Source organism: Falco punctatus, assembly GCF_963210335.1.
Source record: "Falco punctatus genome assembly, chromosome: 8".
Lineage (NCBI taxonomy): Eukaryota > Metazoa > Chordata > Aves > Falconiformes > Falconidae > Falco > Falco punctatus.
The window spans coordinates 58499058-58514079 of NC_137588.1; the positions used below are offsets into that span (position 1 = coordinate 58499058).

General features: G+C 49.7%; 1 protein-coding gene across 2 annotated transcripts in view; it reads left to right on the forward strand.

Moving 5' to 3' along the window:
• Positions 1-15022, forward strand: part of FAT2 (FAT atypical cadherin 2) — a gene marked incomplete at its 5' end in the record, with an annotated part of 66824 nt that overhangs the window by 44023 nt on the left and 7779 nt on the right. For both annotated transcript variants that reach the window (XM_080399379.1, XM_080399378.1), the window contains 8 exons: positions 602-739; positions 1398-1541; positions 2250-2447; positions 3530-4337; positions 5098-5243; positions 8521-8962; positions 11522-11675; positions 13596-14188. In XM_080399379.1, coding sequence (XP_080255505.1) covers positions 602-739; positions 1398-1541; positions 2250-2447; positions 3530-4337; positions 5098-5243; positions 8521-8962; positions 11522-11675; positions 13596-14188 — 2623 coding nt within the window. The remainder of the gene's footprint in view (positions 1-601; positions 740-1397; positions 1542-2249; positions 2448-3529; positions 4338-5097; positions 5244-8520; positions 8963-11521; positions 11676-13595; positions 14189-15022) is intronic.

The window sequence follows — 15022 nt, forward strand, 5'->3', positions numbered from 1 at the left end:
TACTTATTCTTTTACTTGTTCCATGCGTTATTTACTCTTCTTTTGCACTTCTTTTCCTTGGACACAGCCACCTCAGTGGGTTTGTGACATTCAACATCTAAGATTTAAGAATGACTTTTAAAAAGGATGATTGCCAGAATTCCTGACATTCCATAGACAGGAAGAACACTTTGCCTTTTAAAACATCTTTAAGTGAAAGCTTGAGATACCTAAGGGGGGGCTCAGGAGCTTTGAGGACCTCCCAGGAGAGCTAAAATGCTTGCAGAAGGCCAATACCCTTGTGACCTGAGGAAGGTAGAGGCTTCTGTGGGCAGGATAACAGAGCCCAAGGTATGCCCATGTGGAGTTTTCTGCCCAGCCTGTTACCATCACAGGTTGGTAAAGTCAGGAAAGGGACAAGGAGAAAGCCATTGTTGTAGCTGTGTTGAGTTTTATCTTGGAAAAACTAATGAATGATGCTTATGTAAACCACCTTCCTTCCTCCTCCTCATTTGAGGCAAGCTCAGACCAATACCCTTAAATGACAAGGGGGTGCTGCCCCCATTCCTCCATGGCAAGGCCTTTTCAGGCCAGGGGGTGTAGCTTTTTTTCCTCCTAACAGGTGTCAGCTGATGACTTGGATGGAGCAATGAACAATCAGATCACATACTCAATCGTGGGAGGGAACCCACTGGGACACTTCAGCATTCAACCTAAAAGTGGGCAACTCAGCATCACCAAGCATCTGGACAGGGAGGAGGTGAGTTCAAGAAAATGGGAACAGTAAGGCTAAAGTAGATGTGCCCCAAAAGGCTGAGGAAGCACAGTGTATTCAGTTACCTCCCATTTTCTGACTGATCTACTCATAATACTGTAAGCAGAAGGCAAGTCTTTCATTCATTTTCTAGACTCATAGATACTGCTGTAGCAAGGCTGGGCTTTAGGGAAGGCAACGTAGCCTTCAGTGGTCACAGCTACGGGCTTTGGTCTGCTCCACTGGTACAAGCTGGCTAGGTGAGAGTCAGTCCCAAACTGGAAACCAACAGGGTTGGTTTGCTTCTCTGCATCAGAGCAGCACAGAAAACAGGCATGGGGAGGAGATGGAAAGGTCACCTGGACAATCTCTCGTTCATAAAACAGTAGCAGCTCAAACCACTATTGACAGATGTTTGCCCAGCTCTGTCTCATCCACCTTTGCCAAGCTGTTTCCCTTCTCTGCAGCTATTGTGAGGCTGATTTTCTTTAGCAATGTGCTTTGAGATTTGTGGATGGAGAGCTCTGGCCAAGGGCAAAGCTGCTTTTATGGTGCAATGCATGGCCTCAAGCATTTCAACAAGCTGCAGCAGAGTACAGCATCAATGTGAAAAAGCCACTGTTCCTCCATTTCTCCAAGTAATCATGCACTACGAATCCTCCAGATCCCCAGTTATTCCCTGACAGTTCGAGCCACAGACAACGGCCACCCTGCTCAGTTCAGTGACGTCGCTGTGCGTGTCCATGTGTCTGATGTCAATGACAACCCTCCTCGGTTCTTCCAGCTCAACTACAGCGTGGTGGTGCAGGTAAGCCAGGAGACAGTTTGTTCTCCCAGTCCATTGGGGGGTACTAAGGTACTCATGCATGGGCTGCTGTTGGAGCAGAAGGGTAAGACAGGATGAAGCATGCTGTTGCTTTGTGCTCATTGACAAAAAAGAACTGGTAGCATCTGCAAGGGGAGATATTCTGCCAACAGATGCCATTTTCTCTTTCAAATAGCTTCAGGCACCTCCTGTCCTTTCAGTACAGAGAGTGCAGAGCTTTTCATACTTTCCAAGCCTGACCTGCAGCCCTTTTCTTCCTTACAATCACCAATGTCTACACCACAACAGAAAAAGCAGACCCAAGAGCGTGGTCAAGCATCATCGTGTCTGCTAGATGCAACCCAGTTGTCACTTGGACTCAAAACACCTATATACACTTGGAAAGAAATGCAGACAAAACTTGCTTTCATCTGCTCTTGTGCTGGCATGACTCAAGGGGAAAGCAAGGGCATCAGCTCAACTGTCTGCACTTAGCTGCCACATATGTAATGTCATGAAAGGGAGTCCCTTGCCACCACTGGGTCTCTGCCTTTACTGGCAAGAGTCTCAAGCCTGCGTGTACTAGAGATGCATACGGTGTACAGGATTTCTTTCCCTGTTCCTCATCTAGCAGCTCTAGGAGCACTGTGGGTTCCCCTGGGCCTTTTCTATTTGCTTGCCTTTCTCCACTAGCATCTTTCCCCATTCCAGGAGAATGCTCCCGTGGGTACCAGCGTCCTGGAGCTGATTATGAGCGACAGAGACTCCCCAGAAAATGGACCGCCGTATTCATTCCAGATCACCCAGGGCAATGACGGGAAGGCTTTTGATGTCACACAGAATGGTCTGCTGGTGACATCATCCATCCTGAACAGAAGAATGAAAGAACAGTACCTATTACAAGTCCAGGTAGAGCCTGCCTTACTGTCCTGGTATCTGAATCCCTCAGCAACCTTAAGTAGCAACAAAATGATTGGGATGGCACAGCCGGGTGGAAACATCTCTGGATTTGGAGAAATCCAATTTTGCCACTTGGAGCCAGCTCCAGAGCTCATTTCTCCACACAGCCTGCCCACAAGAAGCAGGGGGTCAGCTTCTGCACTGCTAAAAATCAGATAATATCATGAGAAATACTGTCAGCAGTTTCCTTAGACAGATGTTTTTCCCAGCATCATTCTAGTGACTTCCAGTTTAAAGCGAGACCCAGATCTGGTCCTAAAACTTTCTGCAATTACCCTTGTCATTTAAGAGGTGGTTTAAGCTCTTCTTCAAAGAGGATTTCTGTTGTTGCAGAGTGAATTAATTATTTTTCAACATTATCAGTAAGGATAGTTACAAATCCATTACAAACAAAAGGATAACAACATGTAAAACACATAATTCTTCAGTAATAGTAGGTGTTCTAAAAGCTAGGTACTATTATAAACTTCAACCACTAACGGCCTGAGATTAGGGAGAAACTTAACCTATAGCATGATTATTTGCATTTTTCTATTTTGAGGTTCCTTGACTCATGCTAGACAGACATTGTCAGAGGCAGGACATGGGCTTAAATAGTCCAGAAGGTGAGCCAGTATGTTGATGTGCATAACTGCTACGTATCTTTGCACCCTCAGTTACACGTGGAACCCCACAGACTGGCAGCAGCTCTAAAGATGATTAATCCTCAGGAAATCAGAGCTGCTTAGGTGTGCCTCAGCTGCTGATGAGCACACAGAGAAATGAGCACAATCCCACTGCTAACAGAAGGTCTCAATCAGTCTCCATGCTGGAAGGCATGCTGTCATTTCCCTGGGGCCATCTCCAGGCAGAGGTCCAACTCTGCTGCCCAGTTTTTCCCACATCTTCTTCATTCCCAAGCTGCTGCCTGACAGCTTCCACCCATTGCTACCTGCAAGGCATTCTCCTTTGCAAGATCAGCCCATCCAGTCGGGTGAGATGGCAGTAAGGCAGCATGTGGCTATAACTCATCCTCCCGTTTTCCTTGACAGGTCTCTGACAGCGGTATCCCTCCCCTGTCCTCGTCTGCATTTATAAACATCCAAGTGACTGAGCAGAGCCAGTATGCCCCCTCAGCCCTTCCCCTGGAAATATTCATCACCACCAACGAGAAAGCCTTCCGAGGAGGCGTTCTGGGCAAGATCCATGCCACGGATCGAGATCCCCATGACACACTGGTGTACACTTTGGTGGCAGAAGTGCCCCAGGAGGGGCTGTTCTCTGTTGGGGCTGCAGATGGGAAGATCATTGCTGGGGACAAGCTTCCTCATGGTCACTACCTTCTGAATGTGACAGTCAGTGATGGTACATTCACAGCCACCACCAGTGTCAACGTCCATGTGTGGTGCTTCACGCAGGAGGCCTTGGACAAGGCGGTGGTGCTACACTTTCGCCACCTCTCCCCTGAGGAGTTTGTGGGGGACCATTGGCGCAACTTGCAGAGATTTCTGGGAAACATCCTTGTCACCCGGCGCCAAAACATCCACATGGCCAGCTTACAGCCTGCAGCTACCTCTGATGGAGTGGACCTGCTCCTGGCTGTTGGAGAGCCACATGGCTCCTTGTATGAGCCTCGGGTCCTCGCAAATAAGATCACTGTGTCAGCTGGGGAGATGGACCAGCTTGTTGGTCTTCGGATGAAGAAAGCAATCCATGTGCCATGTCATGGGTCAGATTGCGCCCACCGTGTCTGCAAGGAATCCATTCAGCTGGATCCAGGAATGATGTCTACTTACAGCACTGCCCGACTCAGCGTCCTCACCCCACGGCACAGCCTGGAGCAAATCTGTTCTTGCAATGGTGAGCAATCCTTCCTGGTCGTGTCCTACCCTATAAACCTGGGCAATAGGTTTTCCTTCAGTACACTCTAAAGCACCTGGACTTTCCATGGAATTAGGTTGCCCAGTAACCTACAAATCTGCCTGCAATTTCAAAGCCAAATCTAGATTCTTAGAGTCTGATTTTTTTTCTTTTTTTTTAATTTATCTCCAGTAGTATTTAATAGCAGCAACATCTATCCATCTCATTGGGAAAAGTCACTCATACTTAGCAGGTAATGAAGCTCAATGATCAGAATTTCGAGATCCGAGTTCCTCTGTTGATCCTAGACTCAGCAAAGCACAGAGTAAATGATAAATCTGAGGAAAGCCAAATAAACCATATTTGTTATACTCACTCTAGAATACTTCAAGAAATAAAAGGAGGGAGCAAGGGTCAGATTAACATCACTTGGGCAGGAATTGTAAGGGAATACCATAGAATAATATAAAGACTTATTAAGGATGAGAAAATTCAAGGATGCTGTAGACCATATTGAGGGGACCTTCAAGGTGCTATAGGACAGAAATAGCCAGGCTGCTATTGCAGGACTGCTTTACAGTTGAGTACATAGAAGAAATACTGGGAGATGCAAATGGGAGCTGTGCAGTACATGAGTTGCCACAGATGGGACTTGTCCTGGACAGTTATGGTGTCAGGCTGGAGAAAGAGGCAAGGCTTGATACAGTCCATAGTCTCAAAGTGTAACGAAGATGAGAGCTTTTGCTCATTTGCCTTCCAGGAACAGCTGTAAGGTTTGGGGGCCACAGCTACATTTGGTACCAGCACTCACACATCGGCTCCTGGCACATGCACTTTCGCCTGAAAACCCACCAGCTGCACGCTGTCATGTTCCACGCTAACGGGACTGACCATGCTACATTGGAGGTATGTATTGCAATGCACAGGGATTTCTTTACAGCATAAAAAACCTTACTCTCTCGGGGAAGGGAATCACAGAAAGAAGCTGCAATAATATGTACCCTTAGTAATTCATCTAAGCTATAAGACTTGAGAAGACCAAATGAAAGCCAAGCACGGTTCGGCGATGGCTGCAACCACAACTAGTGAGTATTTTTACATCTGTGAATGCACATACTAGTCTCTGGCATGAAAGCAGCATACACCCATATCATAGATCTACATCATCATCTTTCTGTACGGCTTGCTTCCCCATCCCTCTCTTATATCACACCTCTCAGGGAAAAGGATTTGCCAGGTAGAATTTTCCCCAGACCAGTCTTCTGAGAACAAACTTCCCCCCAGACCTCAGGAGTGGAGTCAGGCTCCCCTGAACAGACAAAACATTTGCCAGATCACATTATGGCTCCAAAACAGGGGAGGCAGCCATACTGAGCTAGAGGGTTGGGGTACCAGGGCAGAGATGAGGAGGGCACAGGACAGCTCTGAGATTGGTATCATCAGCCTTTACCTGCATCAGAGCGTATGCCAGTCAGGTCATGCATCTAATCACATGGACCTCAAATTAAAGACAAAATAGGAGTCTTAAATGCTATTTCTCAAACCTCTGCTCTTTTCAACCACTTTCTTCAGGCGGTTTCACTGTTTAAGACACTTGCAAAGCCAGGAACATTTCAGTCTGATCACTCTCCTCCCTCTGGTACAACACCGAATCCACCCAACATTCAAAGATCATCTCCCTCTTCACTTTGGCAACAGAAGGAAAGTAGCAGATGACTACAGAATGGGGGGGGTTGTATATTCCTCATCAATTAAATTCAGAGTAGCTGAAGACCAAGATCACAGGACATACTCGCCAACCTGCAGAGGTTTATCTCTGAGACTAATCACATTGAGATCTATACCCTGTAACCTACCTGGAAGTGTTCATCCCTGAATTCCCTCATCCCTTCTCATGGTTTCACAACCCCATCTTCCTATTTTGAAATACTTTTCTTTCCACTGTTGTAAAAGACCCACACAGACCGGGAGCTGCACAGCAGCCAACACCCAGAGACCTGCCCATAGTACATATTGCAAGCTCCAGCTGCCACAGCTATTGTTCCTTAAGAGCAAGAGTAGAAAAATTTCATCTGTATGTCCTGCATCCATCTCCAAGAGTGACTTTAAGCTGCATTATAAAGGGATGATGAGAAAAACTTCACAAGAAGGGTCCCCAGCTTTCTGCCCTGTCTCCGGGTAGTTCCTAGTTCAGCAGGACTGCAGCACTCCAAAGGGCGCTCAGAGAGGATGATGTGGCAGGAAGCTCTACTGAGCCAGGCCTAACACGTGGAGAAAAAACTCATTATTGATGGAATTCAGTGTGCCCATGATCTCCAGTACCCAGGCATCTCCACAAGCTTTTCAACAGGAAACATTCATAAAGCCTCCACCATAAAGTTGCCTGTGATTCATTTCTTCCCTGACTCACTTATTAACAGTATCTCAGGGATCAAACCTTTTCCAGACCATCTGACCTGAAAAAAACTGAAGGAATCCCTCAAGATTTTAAGCTTTGTAGAATGCAGTACTCCAGGTATGAGCCAAAGCTTTGAAAGCACCAGAACCAAGGGTTTGTAGATTTGGTGAAGAGGATGAGTTCTCCCAAGGGCATGCATATAATCACCCTTCTAATCACTAAACTCTCCTGATGTTCAGAAATTGGTTGCAGCAAGAGGATGGCAAACCAGGCAAGCTGGGAAAGACTTGGCAGTCTGTCAGTTCTTGCTCCAGGGAATCGAGTTCTCAGCTGTCTCCCAGCCTCAGAAATGATAAGCCCAATCTACAGACCCATCTGAAGTGAAATCATGTTCCTCCAGATAAAGTGAAGTGACAAAGTGCTCTGGTGCACTTGCCAATTGTGCAAAGAGATTTACACACACATGCTGCCCTGAGGCCCTTCCATGGCATGTGCCAGCTGCATCCAGCACTTCCTTCCTTGGCAGCTGCTCTCTCCTCCCACTGGGATTTATTTATACCATGGGCTTCTCCAAGTTTACTCCTGTCCTGCTCTGCTTTGGACCCCTCCAGAGCAGCCCCCTCATATTGTGTGTAGCTTCCTCTAGAGTTCAGTGTAGCCCATAATCACTCCTCTTCTGGCCTCTTCAAGCATCACCACTCCTCACTGGCTCTAATGCCCCCCATGGAGATCTCTTTTGCCTGGGATGAATTGCTTGATGTTATGTAGCAAGCTCTGCAGGATTTCCCTCAATGTTTTGGTCCATCTCTTTTCTCCTTCTCCATAGCCTCTTGGCTTCTGTAAGAGAGGTTTTTATGAACAAAGCACTGGGGAGAAAAAGGTGAAAGAGAGGTTTACCCTGACTTCACCCTGCAACCACACAGCTAACCCTTCCTATCTCCTTCCTCCATACAAGCATTGATGAGCCTCATTATAGCAATTTCCGAAGTCCCAGTTTAATGCAGAAGACACTGGTGTGATTCACTTTTAGCAGCTCAATATCTTGTCTCCCTCCCATCTGCCACAGATCAAGGATTGGACCACAACACCTACCAGTAGCTTTGTCCCAGCTTTCCAGCGTGCTGGTTAGAAGCTGGGTACCACAGTAATTCCTTTTTCTGTCTCCCAAATCCTCCTTGCTTCCTCCTGAGAAAGCTGCCAGTGGTCCACCTCAATGAGGTCCTTCCAGCACTCTCACCATGCCAAAACGTCAACTGCTCCAACACCTTCCCCACCACTAACAAGACAGTGAGAACAGAATAAGGGCCACATGTCCCAGAACAAAAGTCCATTCATGACTGGTGATGAAGTCATGGATACCCTGAATACCAGGGCTCTGACTAGGCTTAGAAAGGCAAGAGAAGGGACGAGCAAGCTGCAGGAGTATGATACATGGCTCTGCACCCTGTTATGCAGAAAGATGAGTATCTCTTCCTGAACACAGGTCAAAGGTTGCAGGAAGGACCATGGGTGAAACTGTGCCAGAGAGATGAAAATGTTTTGCAAAATAAAGGCGGTTGCACTCACTTAAACAGGCTTTAATTGATCCATGCATAGCTTAATAGGGGTGAAAGAGGTTGCCTGTGCCTAGCTGGTAATTCTTAGAGTCTGAAAGTTGGGATTCATCTTGACTCTCAATGCTTAGGCAAGGAGAGAGGGGAACAAGCAGCAGAAGTGTTGAAAGCCCCCATGAACAGCATCTACCTGTATCACAGCTAACCATGACTTGTGGGATGTGTTTTGCAGATGGCTAATGGAGTGCCTCAGCTTGGTTACAGCTGCCGGGGGAACTACACTGGGAACCTCTCCTCCTCACGCTTTGTGAGTGATGGTGAGTGGCACTCAGTCTTCCTGGAGGTGAAGAATACGTCTGTCCGCCTGCTCATTGATGGCCTGGGAAATGCCTCTCTCCAGCTGCCAGGGACCTGTAGTATCTCCCAGGGCAGGCGAGACCTGCTTTTTGGGGGCCTCCGACATCCGCTTCAGCCCCAGAGAGTCACGTGGGGGTTCAGGGGCTGCCTGGACGTGGTTGCAATCAACGGCAGAGAAGTGGTTCTCCTGCCCGGCAAAGGGCAATCAAAGGAAGTCATGGAGGAGGTGGGGATAAAGCAGTGTTGCTCCCCCACAGGCGCCTGCAGCAGCAACCCGTGCCTCAACAATGGGATGTGCTCCGAAACTCATGGAGGAGGTATGTGAACATCCTACACAGAGCAATAGCAGAGCAACAAGCTATTAATAAGAGAGGGGAGGGAAAGATGCAACCTCTTCACTCATCCCTATATGAGGGGCTACTCCAGAGGAGAATCAGAGGTCCCACCCCAAGCGACCTCAAGTGATAGCTGACTCAGTGCAGCAGCAGCTGGGGGTATGAGATCACCATCCTGGCTCTCACCAGTGGACCATGGCCCAGAGGGCAGAAAGGTGTTTCTAAGGAGTGTGCATGACTTAGGAGAGTGCAGCGTGTTGCCAAAAACTCAAATGCAAATGGAAATTCCACCCACCCCTCTGCATCCTCTTTGCTTAAGGAGCCATTAGTGAGGCTGGAATCAGGCAAGATGGGATCACACAGCGATGGTATCTGGGCAGAAACAAGCCAAGATCTTAGTCTATTCCCACTGCAGTTGGTGACTCCCCAGGGCTATGGGAAGGTATATGGGAAAACTGTAAGCTCAATTCCAAGAGTCTCAGGTTAACACGGGGTGCACATGCCCAACAGAGCTCTGAAACCAGGCTCTGCCCAAGACAGTCTCACCACCACCCCATTCCTCCCATCAGAGCCTCTCCCCGAAGCGAGCTGTATCACAGGGACGGGGCTAGTTTTCAGCGGCCTCAGCAGGAGGAACATCCCAGTGATGTCCACCCTTGCGTCACTGCCCTATACCCATGTCCTAGCTTCCAGCACAGCAGGGCTGCACCCCATAACACCTTGTCCCTGTGAGTCCAAGCCCTGCCTGCACGGGGGAGCCTTGTCTGTTCAGATACTGTCCATGCTTTGGCCTTCCTTGGGGCAGAGGGGTGCTTTCCAGGCTTCTGCGTGGGGCAGAAGCTCCTCCTGCAGCTCTGTAGCTCTTTGGGGCCGTTGCCAAAACCCACACCCTGCCCAGCGAGCAAGCGAGGACAGAGGAGGGAGCACACCTCCTCCTGCCCTGCCTGCAGCCTCTGGGAACAAGATTCCCAGGCCTGTCGACTCAGCAGCTGCTTGGTTCAGATGAACTTGTTTGACACGAGGTGCATCTGTACCAAACAGTTAGGCTGGCTGGCACTCAGGCCTCAGCCTTACCCTTGAGACCCTCTGCATGGAAAACCCCTCTGGCTGGGCTGGAAGAGGCTCAAAACCCATGAGTTGAAAATTCATCTCTGCTCTAAGTCAAGGCATCCCCCGCTTGCTTTGCAGAGAGCGTACAATGGGAAGGGGAGGAGGAAAAATCACTCCCTCTTATCATCCAGTGCCCTTCCCTTGGTTTCCTTCCAAGGTGATCAATGTCTCCTGCAAATGGTCCAACTGCCCAGGAAAAAAAGCCTGTGGGACCTGACCCTAGGCAGAAACATGCAGGACACTGCTGCAGGGAAGGGGTTGCTCGAGGGACTTTTCGTTTGTGAGGTTATCCTGGCTGCTTGGCTTCCTTGAATGTTGTGGGCTCAGTCCTGGAGACCACAGACATGCAGCATGAGTTTATGCAAAGCTCTGCCCAGGGATCTCAGGCATGGGATTACATGCACAGGCAAAGACACGTCTGTGCAAGCGAGCCCGGGTAAGCCACGTGGCCGCGTGAGAACGCATCTGTGCAGAAAGGGTCAAAGCCAGACCAGCCACCACATCAACCACAGCGCTCAGGACCACAGGTGCAAACACATGTGAAACCCCGCATCCAGGAACACGTGTGTTTGGGCACACACAGCCCTACAGGCAACGTCCAGCACCTGCTGCACAAGTGTCGGCCTGTCTTGTTGTACAACCACTAACACGCATGTGGAAACAGGTCTGCGTTTGTTCACCCGTGCTCTAAAGCAGGGATGTTTAGCTTGTGGACAAGTAGCAAAGACTTTTCAAGCATGCTGCAAGATGAAAACTCTGAACTTCCCGCATGGCACCACTACCTGAGTGACCAGCAGGAACTCAGCACAGCCAGGGACATTCCCATGCTCAGGGCTACACTAAACAGCAGCCAAAGACGCAAACAGCAGCAGCCCCTCCAAGTGCCCAGCTATGCTGGATTTCTCTCCGGCTGCAAGCAGACACATCCTGTAGGCAAGAGAAACCCAACATGTTGAGACAGGCACTTCATACCGCGAGAACTCGCAGGACCAAGAACTTCGGAGAACAATAAGTTGCAGAGGATTGCATTTAGCAGAGTCAGAAACTGTGAATCAGCCAGGCAGGCTCCCTTTCCTTTAACACGAATACATCCCCCAGCTTCTCCTTGCAGTAAAGCTGTGCGCCGAATGCATCCCTGGCAGGAGAGGACAGGCTTGACTTGTTGCTTAAATAGTTCTCTAGTGCCATTGCATTACCCTAGAGTGACCACCCAGCCTCCAGCAACTGCTCCAGGACCTGTAACATACCCACCAGCTCCCCATGGATGGCTTGGGTACCCCACAGCACCTGCTGTGGCAGCGAGTACCTATGCTTAGGTAGCCAGATTGACCCTTTATGGGTGCCATCAACACCAAGCACTCTTCCTCCCTGTTCTTGCTAGCTTTTCCATATGGATGCAGTCTCTGTATGGAACTCTTTCACCCTCTCCAGGTTACACCTGCATCTGCCCCGGGCTGTTTTCTGGTGAGCACTGTGAGCTAGGAGACAGTCCCTGCGAGTCCAAGCCTTGCCTGCATGGGGGAACCTGCACCCTCTCCGCCACCGGCTACTCCTGCCACTGCCCTGAATGGTACCTGGGCGAAAGGTAAGGTCTGGGAAGCCTTTGGCACAGGTGATCTCCCACGGTGGGCTGAAAATATGATCTCTACTAATGAGTGTTGCACACTTCTGGAGCTCACCACATCCAGACACTCTGGGATTAATGGCAAATTGTGTGTACCTGAGCACTGCAGCAGGGAGGTGTCCGAAGGCAGAGCTGAGCAGACCAGGATGCAGACATCTCTGCCATCATGTGCCCATTGCCCCTCTGTGCCCATCTCTTCCAAGCAGGAGGGAAAAGAAGAAAAATCCCCCCTCCTCACAGATGCTTTGAATGCCTGCAGATGCTGTGCTTGATGCAGGTTCAAGACCTCTCCTAGTGAGGGACAGTCTCTCCCCACATGCTGCTCCTCCCTGCATGTGAGCTGAACTTGGCTGTGATGGGGGACCCTGGCAGCAGGGTGCAGGCAGGGTGTACTGGGTGGCAGGAGTATGCCCTGAGGCTGAGGAGAAGCTGAGACAACCACCTGTGTGCTAAAGGGGCAGATGTTTTTGCCTAGGACCAGCTTTGCAGGACTCAGCCAAGGGGAATTGCTTTACCAAGCCATAGCCATGATTCATCCAGTTCAAAGCTCAGCTCAGGAGAGTGGGCTACGCTGAAAAGTGGGTGCAGGATGCCATCCCCCCTCTTCTGTCCGCCAGCCTACAGATCCCCCTTATCACCAAGTGTCAGTGTTTGGCTTTGGCCCTGAACCCCACAGTTCATAGGCTTCAACTTCACTTCGAAGTTCTCACCATCAGTGCTACAGCTTGCATACATTTCCCGTATAGGAGGTGTCAGTGCACAGTTGCCAGGTATCAGCAGCTAGAGAATTAACCCAGGCCCAGAGGCTGCTCTGCCGCTCAGCACTACCTGCCGCAGCCACACACCCCCCCTGAGCCCTCTGCCCTGCCTCCAGCCCAGCCTGGTGAGACATACCCAGCACAGGCTCGAACAGCATCACGTCCAAAGCTCGAACAGCATCATGTCCAGTTAGTCCTGCCTTAGCCACTTATCCAGGATGAACACTGGTCCTTTGAATCAACACAAAGGCAGAAATTTTTCATGCAGCTCTTGGAACAAAACTATGTAACTGAGCATTAGGTGGCAGTGTAATATCTGAAATCACCAGTCATCCAGCCGGAGCCTGTGGGTGCACACATACTGAAACACTGACTAATAAACAAGAGGAGCCCAAACCTCATAGAGTTTTTTCCATAACAAGAAAAAAAAAAAAAAAAAAAAAAAAGGGAAGGAAAGCCAAGAAAGCATTGCTTTATTCCCCCCAGCATGGGAACATAATTACTATTGGAAGGAAAGGTCCTCTGTACTGTTGGGGAACGTTTAGGTTGTGTGGAGTGGAACAGGACGGAGGATCAGAAATTCAGTCTCAGTTCTTCAGATGCTCCATAAAATGCCAAAAAAGCCTCTCAAACAAGGACGCCTGTTACACCATTTCTCAGGCTAGACGTTCCCCAAATGTTTGCAGCAACCTGCAGACATCCACAGATCATCCTGAGACCCCACAGAGCCTGGAGGACACATGAGACTTCATGAGAGGTAAACACAGCTCAGAGTGACCCTGGGCTCCCCAGTTTAACAGGATGGGAGCATCTTTCCATGCAGGTTATCCCTAGAAACTCCAAATGTTCCTCTGAGACAGGAAGCCCCCATTTTAATCTGTTGTATATGAGTGAAAAATCGGACCATCCTGTAAAACATGGTCTCCTAAAAAGCATCATTTTATACTCAAGGATCATGGTCCTCTGCCAGGAGAGGCAGGTAGCACGAATCTAGAAAGGGAGGGAGAGCAGACCAGCTTGGAGCATCTTTGGCTGGTGTAAGTCAGCGCCCTGAACAGGATGATGCAGTTTCAGCTGCATCCCCAGGCTGATGGTTGTTGCCTCCATCCTTTCCTCTCTACAGGTGCGAGAAGCTGGCTGAGGAGTGCCAAGACAACCCATGCCGAAATGCTGGGCGCTGTGTGAGCAACCAGGGCTCTGTCCATTGCATCTGCCCATCAGATTATCAGGGGGACTACTGCACACAGCCCATCATCACCCCTGCCATCGTGCCCACGCAGTGGGCGGTGGGTCCTGAGGAGATTGCAGAGATCGTAGCCGGCGTGCTGGGGGTGGCCATCCTGGTTGTGGCCTTTGTGCTCATCCGCAAGCGCTACCGCCACCGGGCCAAAGCACACAAGCCTGTGGCCCGGGAGGACCCCGACCTGCTCTCCAAAAGCGAGTACTCCAAGAGCGTGGGTGTGGGAACCCAAGCCGTGCCACCCATTGAACTCAACATCCTCAGTGATGCAGCACACAACAACCTGGACCGGGCCACGCCAGAGCAGCGCAAACCCACCAGCACCCCTGAATTCGTCACCTTCAACTCAGCCAATGCCCCAAAGCACCGGGGCACCATTGTGTGCAGTGTGGCACCCAACCTGCCCCCGGCTGCACCCCCCTCCAACTCTGACAACGAGTCCTTCATCAAGTGCACCTGGGCCAGGGAGGAGATGGGTCAGTAGCCACAGCTTTTTCATGCTCTTACACATCCCTCTTCCCCTTGTGAAGCAGTCCTAAGGTTTGCAACATGAGGGACCAACAGTGTTGGTTAAAGCCAGCCAAAGCACAGGTAAATGCTGCCCAAGCCCTGCTATAGGTCCTTTATTGGCTCTTCCCTCCCTGCTCACCAGTACATCCCATTTTCAGCTTTAACCTGCTTAGCCTTGTACACGATCAGCAGGGAAACCATCAACCATAGCATGGATTCCCACACATCCTGGCACAAAAGACCCTATAAAAGAGAATAACAAAGCTAAGGGGAAAAAAATTAAGATCCTAAAAGTCAGTGTGAGTTTTAGTGGAGGTATTTGCATCAGTGCTCCTAGGCAGAGGGATCACACCCTCAGGGAAACACCTTGCATGGCTTTGGACAGCAAGGGTACTGCTTCTCTCCATGCAGGAGTTCCTCAAAGTACACTGTTAGAAGAGAGTTCACAGGAGTAACTACAGGCAAAGGGAGAGATCCAGTGGACTGCTTGCTCTGCCCCCATCCCTTCATGGTGCGAGCTTCTAGCATCCAAATGGTGCGATGAAGTGTGTCTTTTGGGTGCTAGAGTAGCAGGTGTCTGAAGGCTGGTGGGAACACTACCTCAGCACAGCCAGGGGACCCCTCAATTCCCAAACAACTCATTTCCCAGCAACTACAACTCTCCTGTCCCCATGTCTCCTCTCTTCCCTGGTCTGCCACATCTCCTGCAGGCTCAGAGTCTACAGAAGGAATCAGCGGGAGGGCAAGAGAGGGAAAACAACAGTTTGAGCTGCAGCTAACACTACTCTGTTTTATTTCAG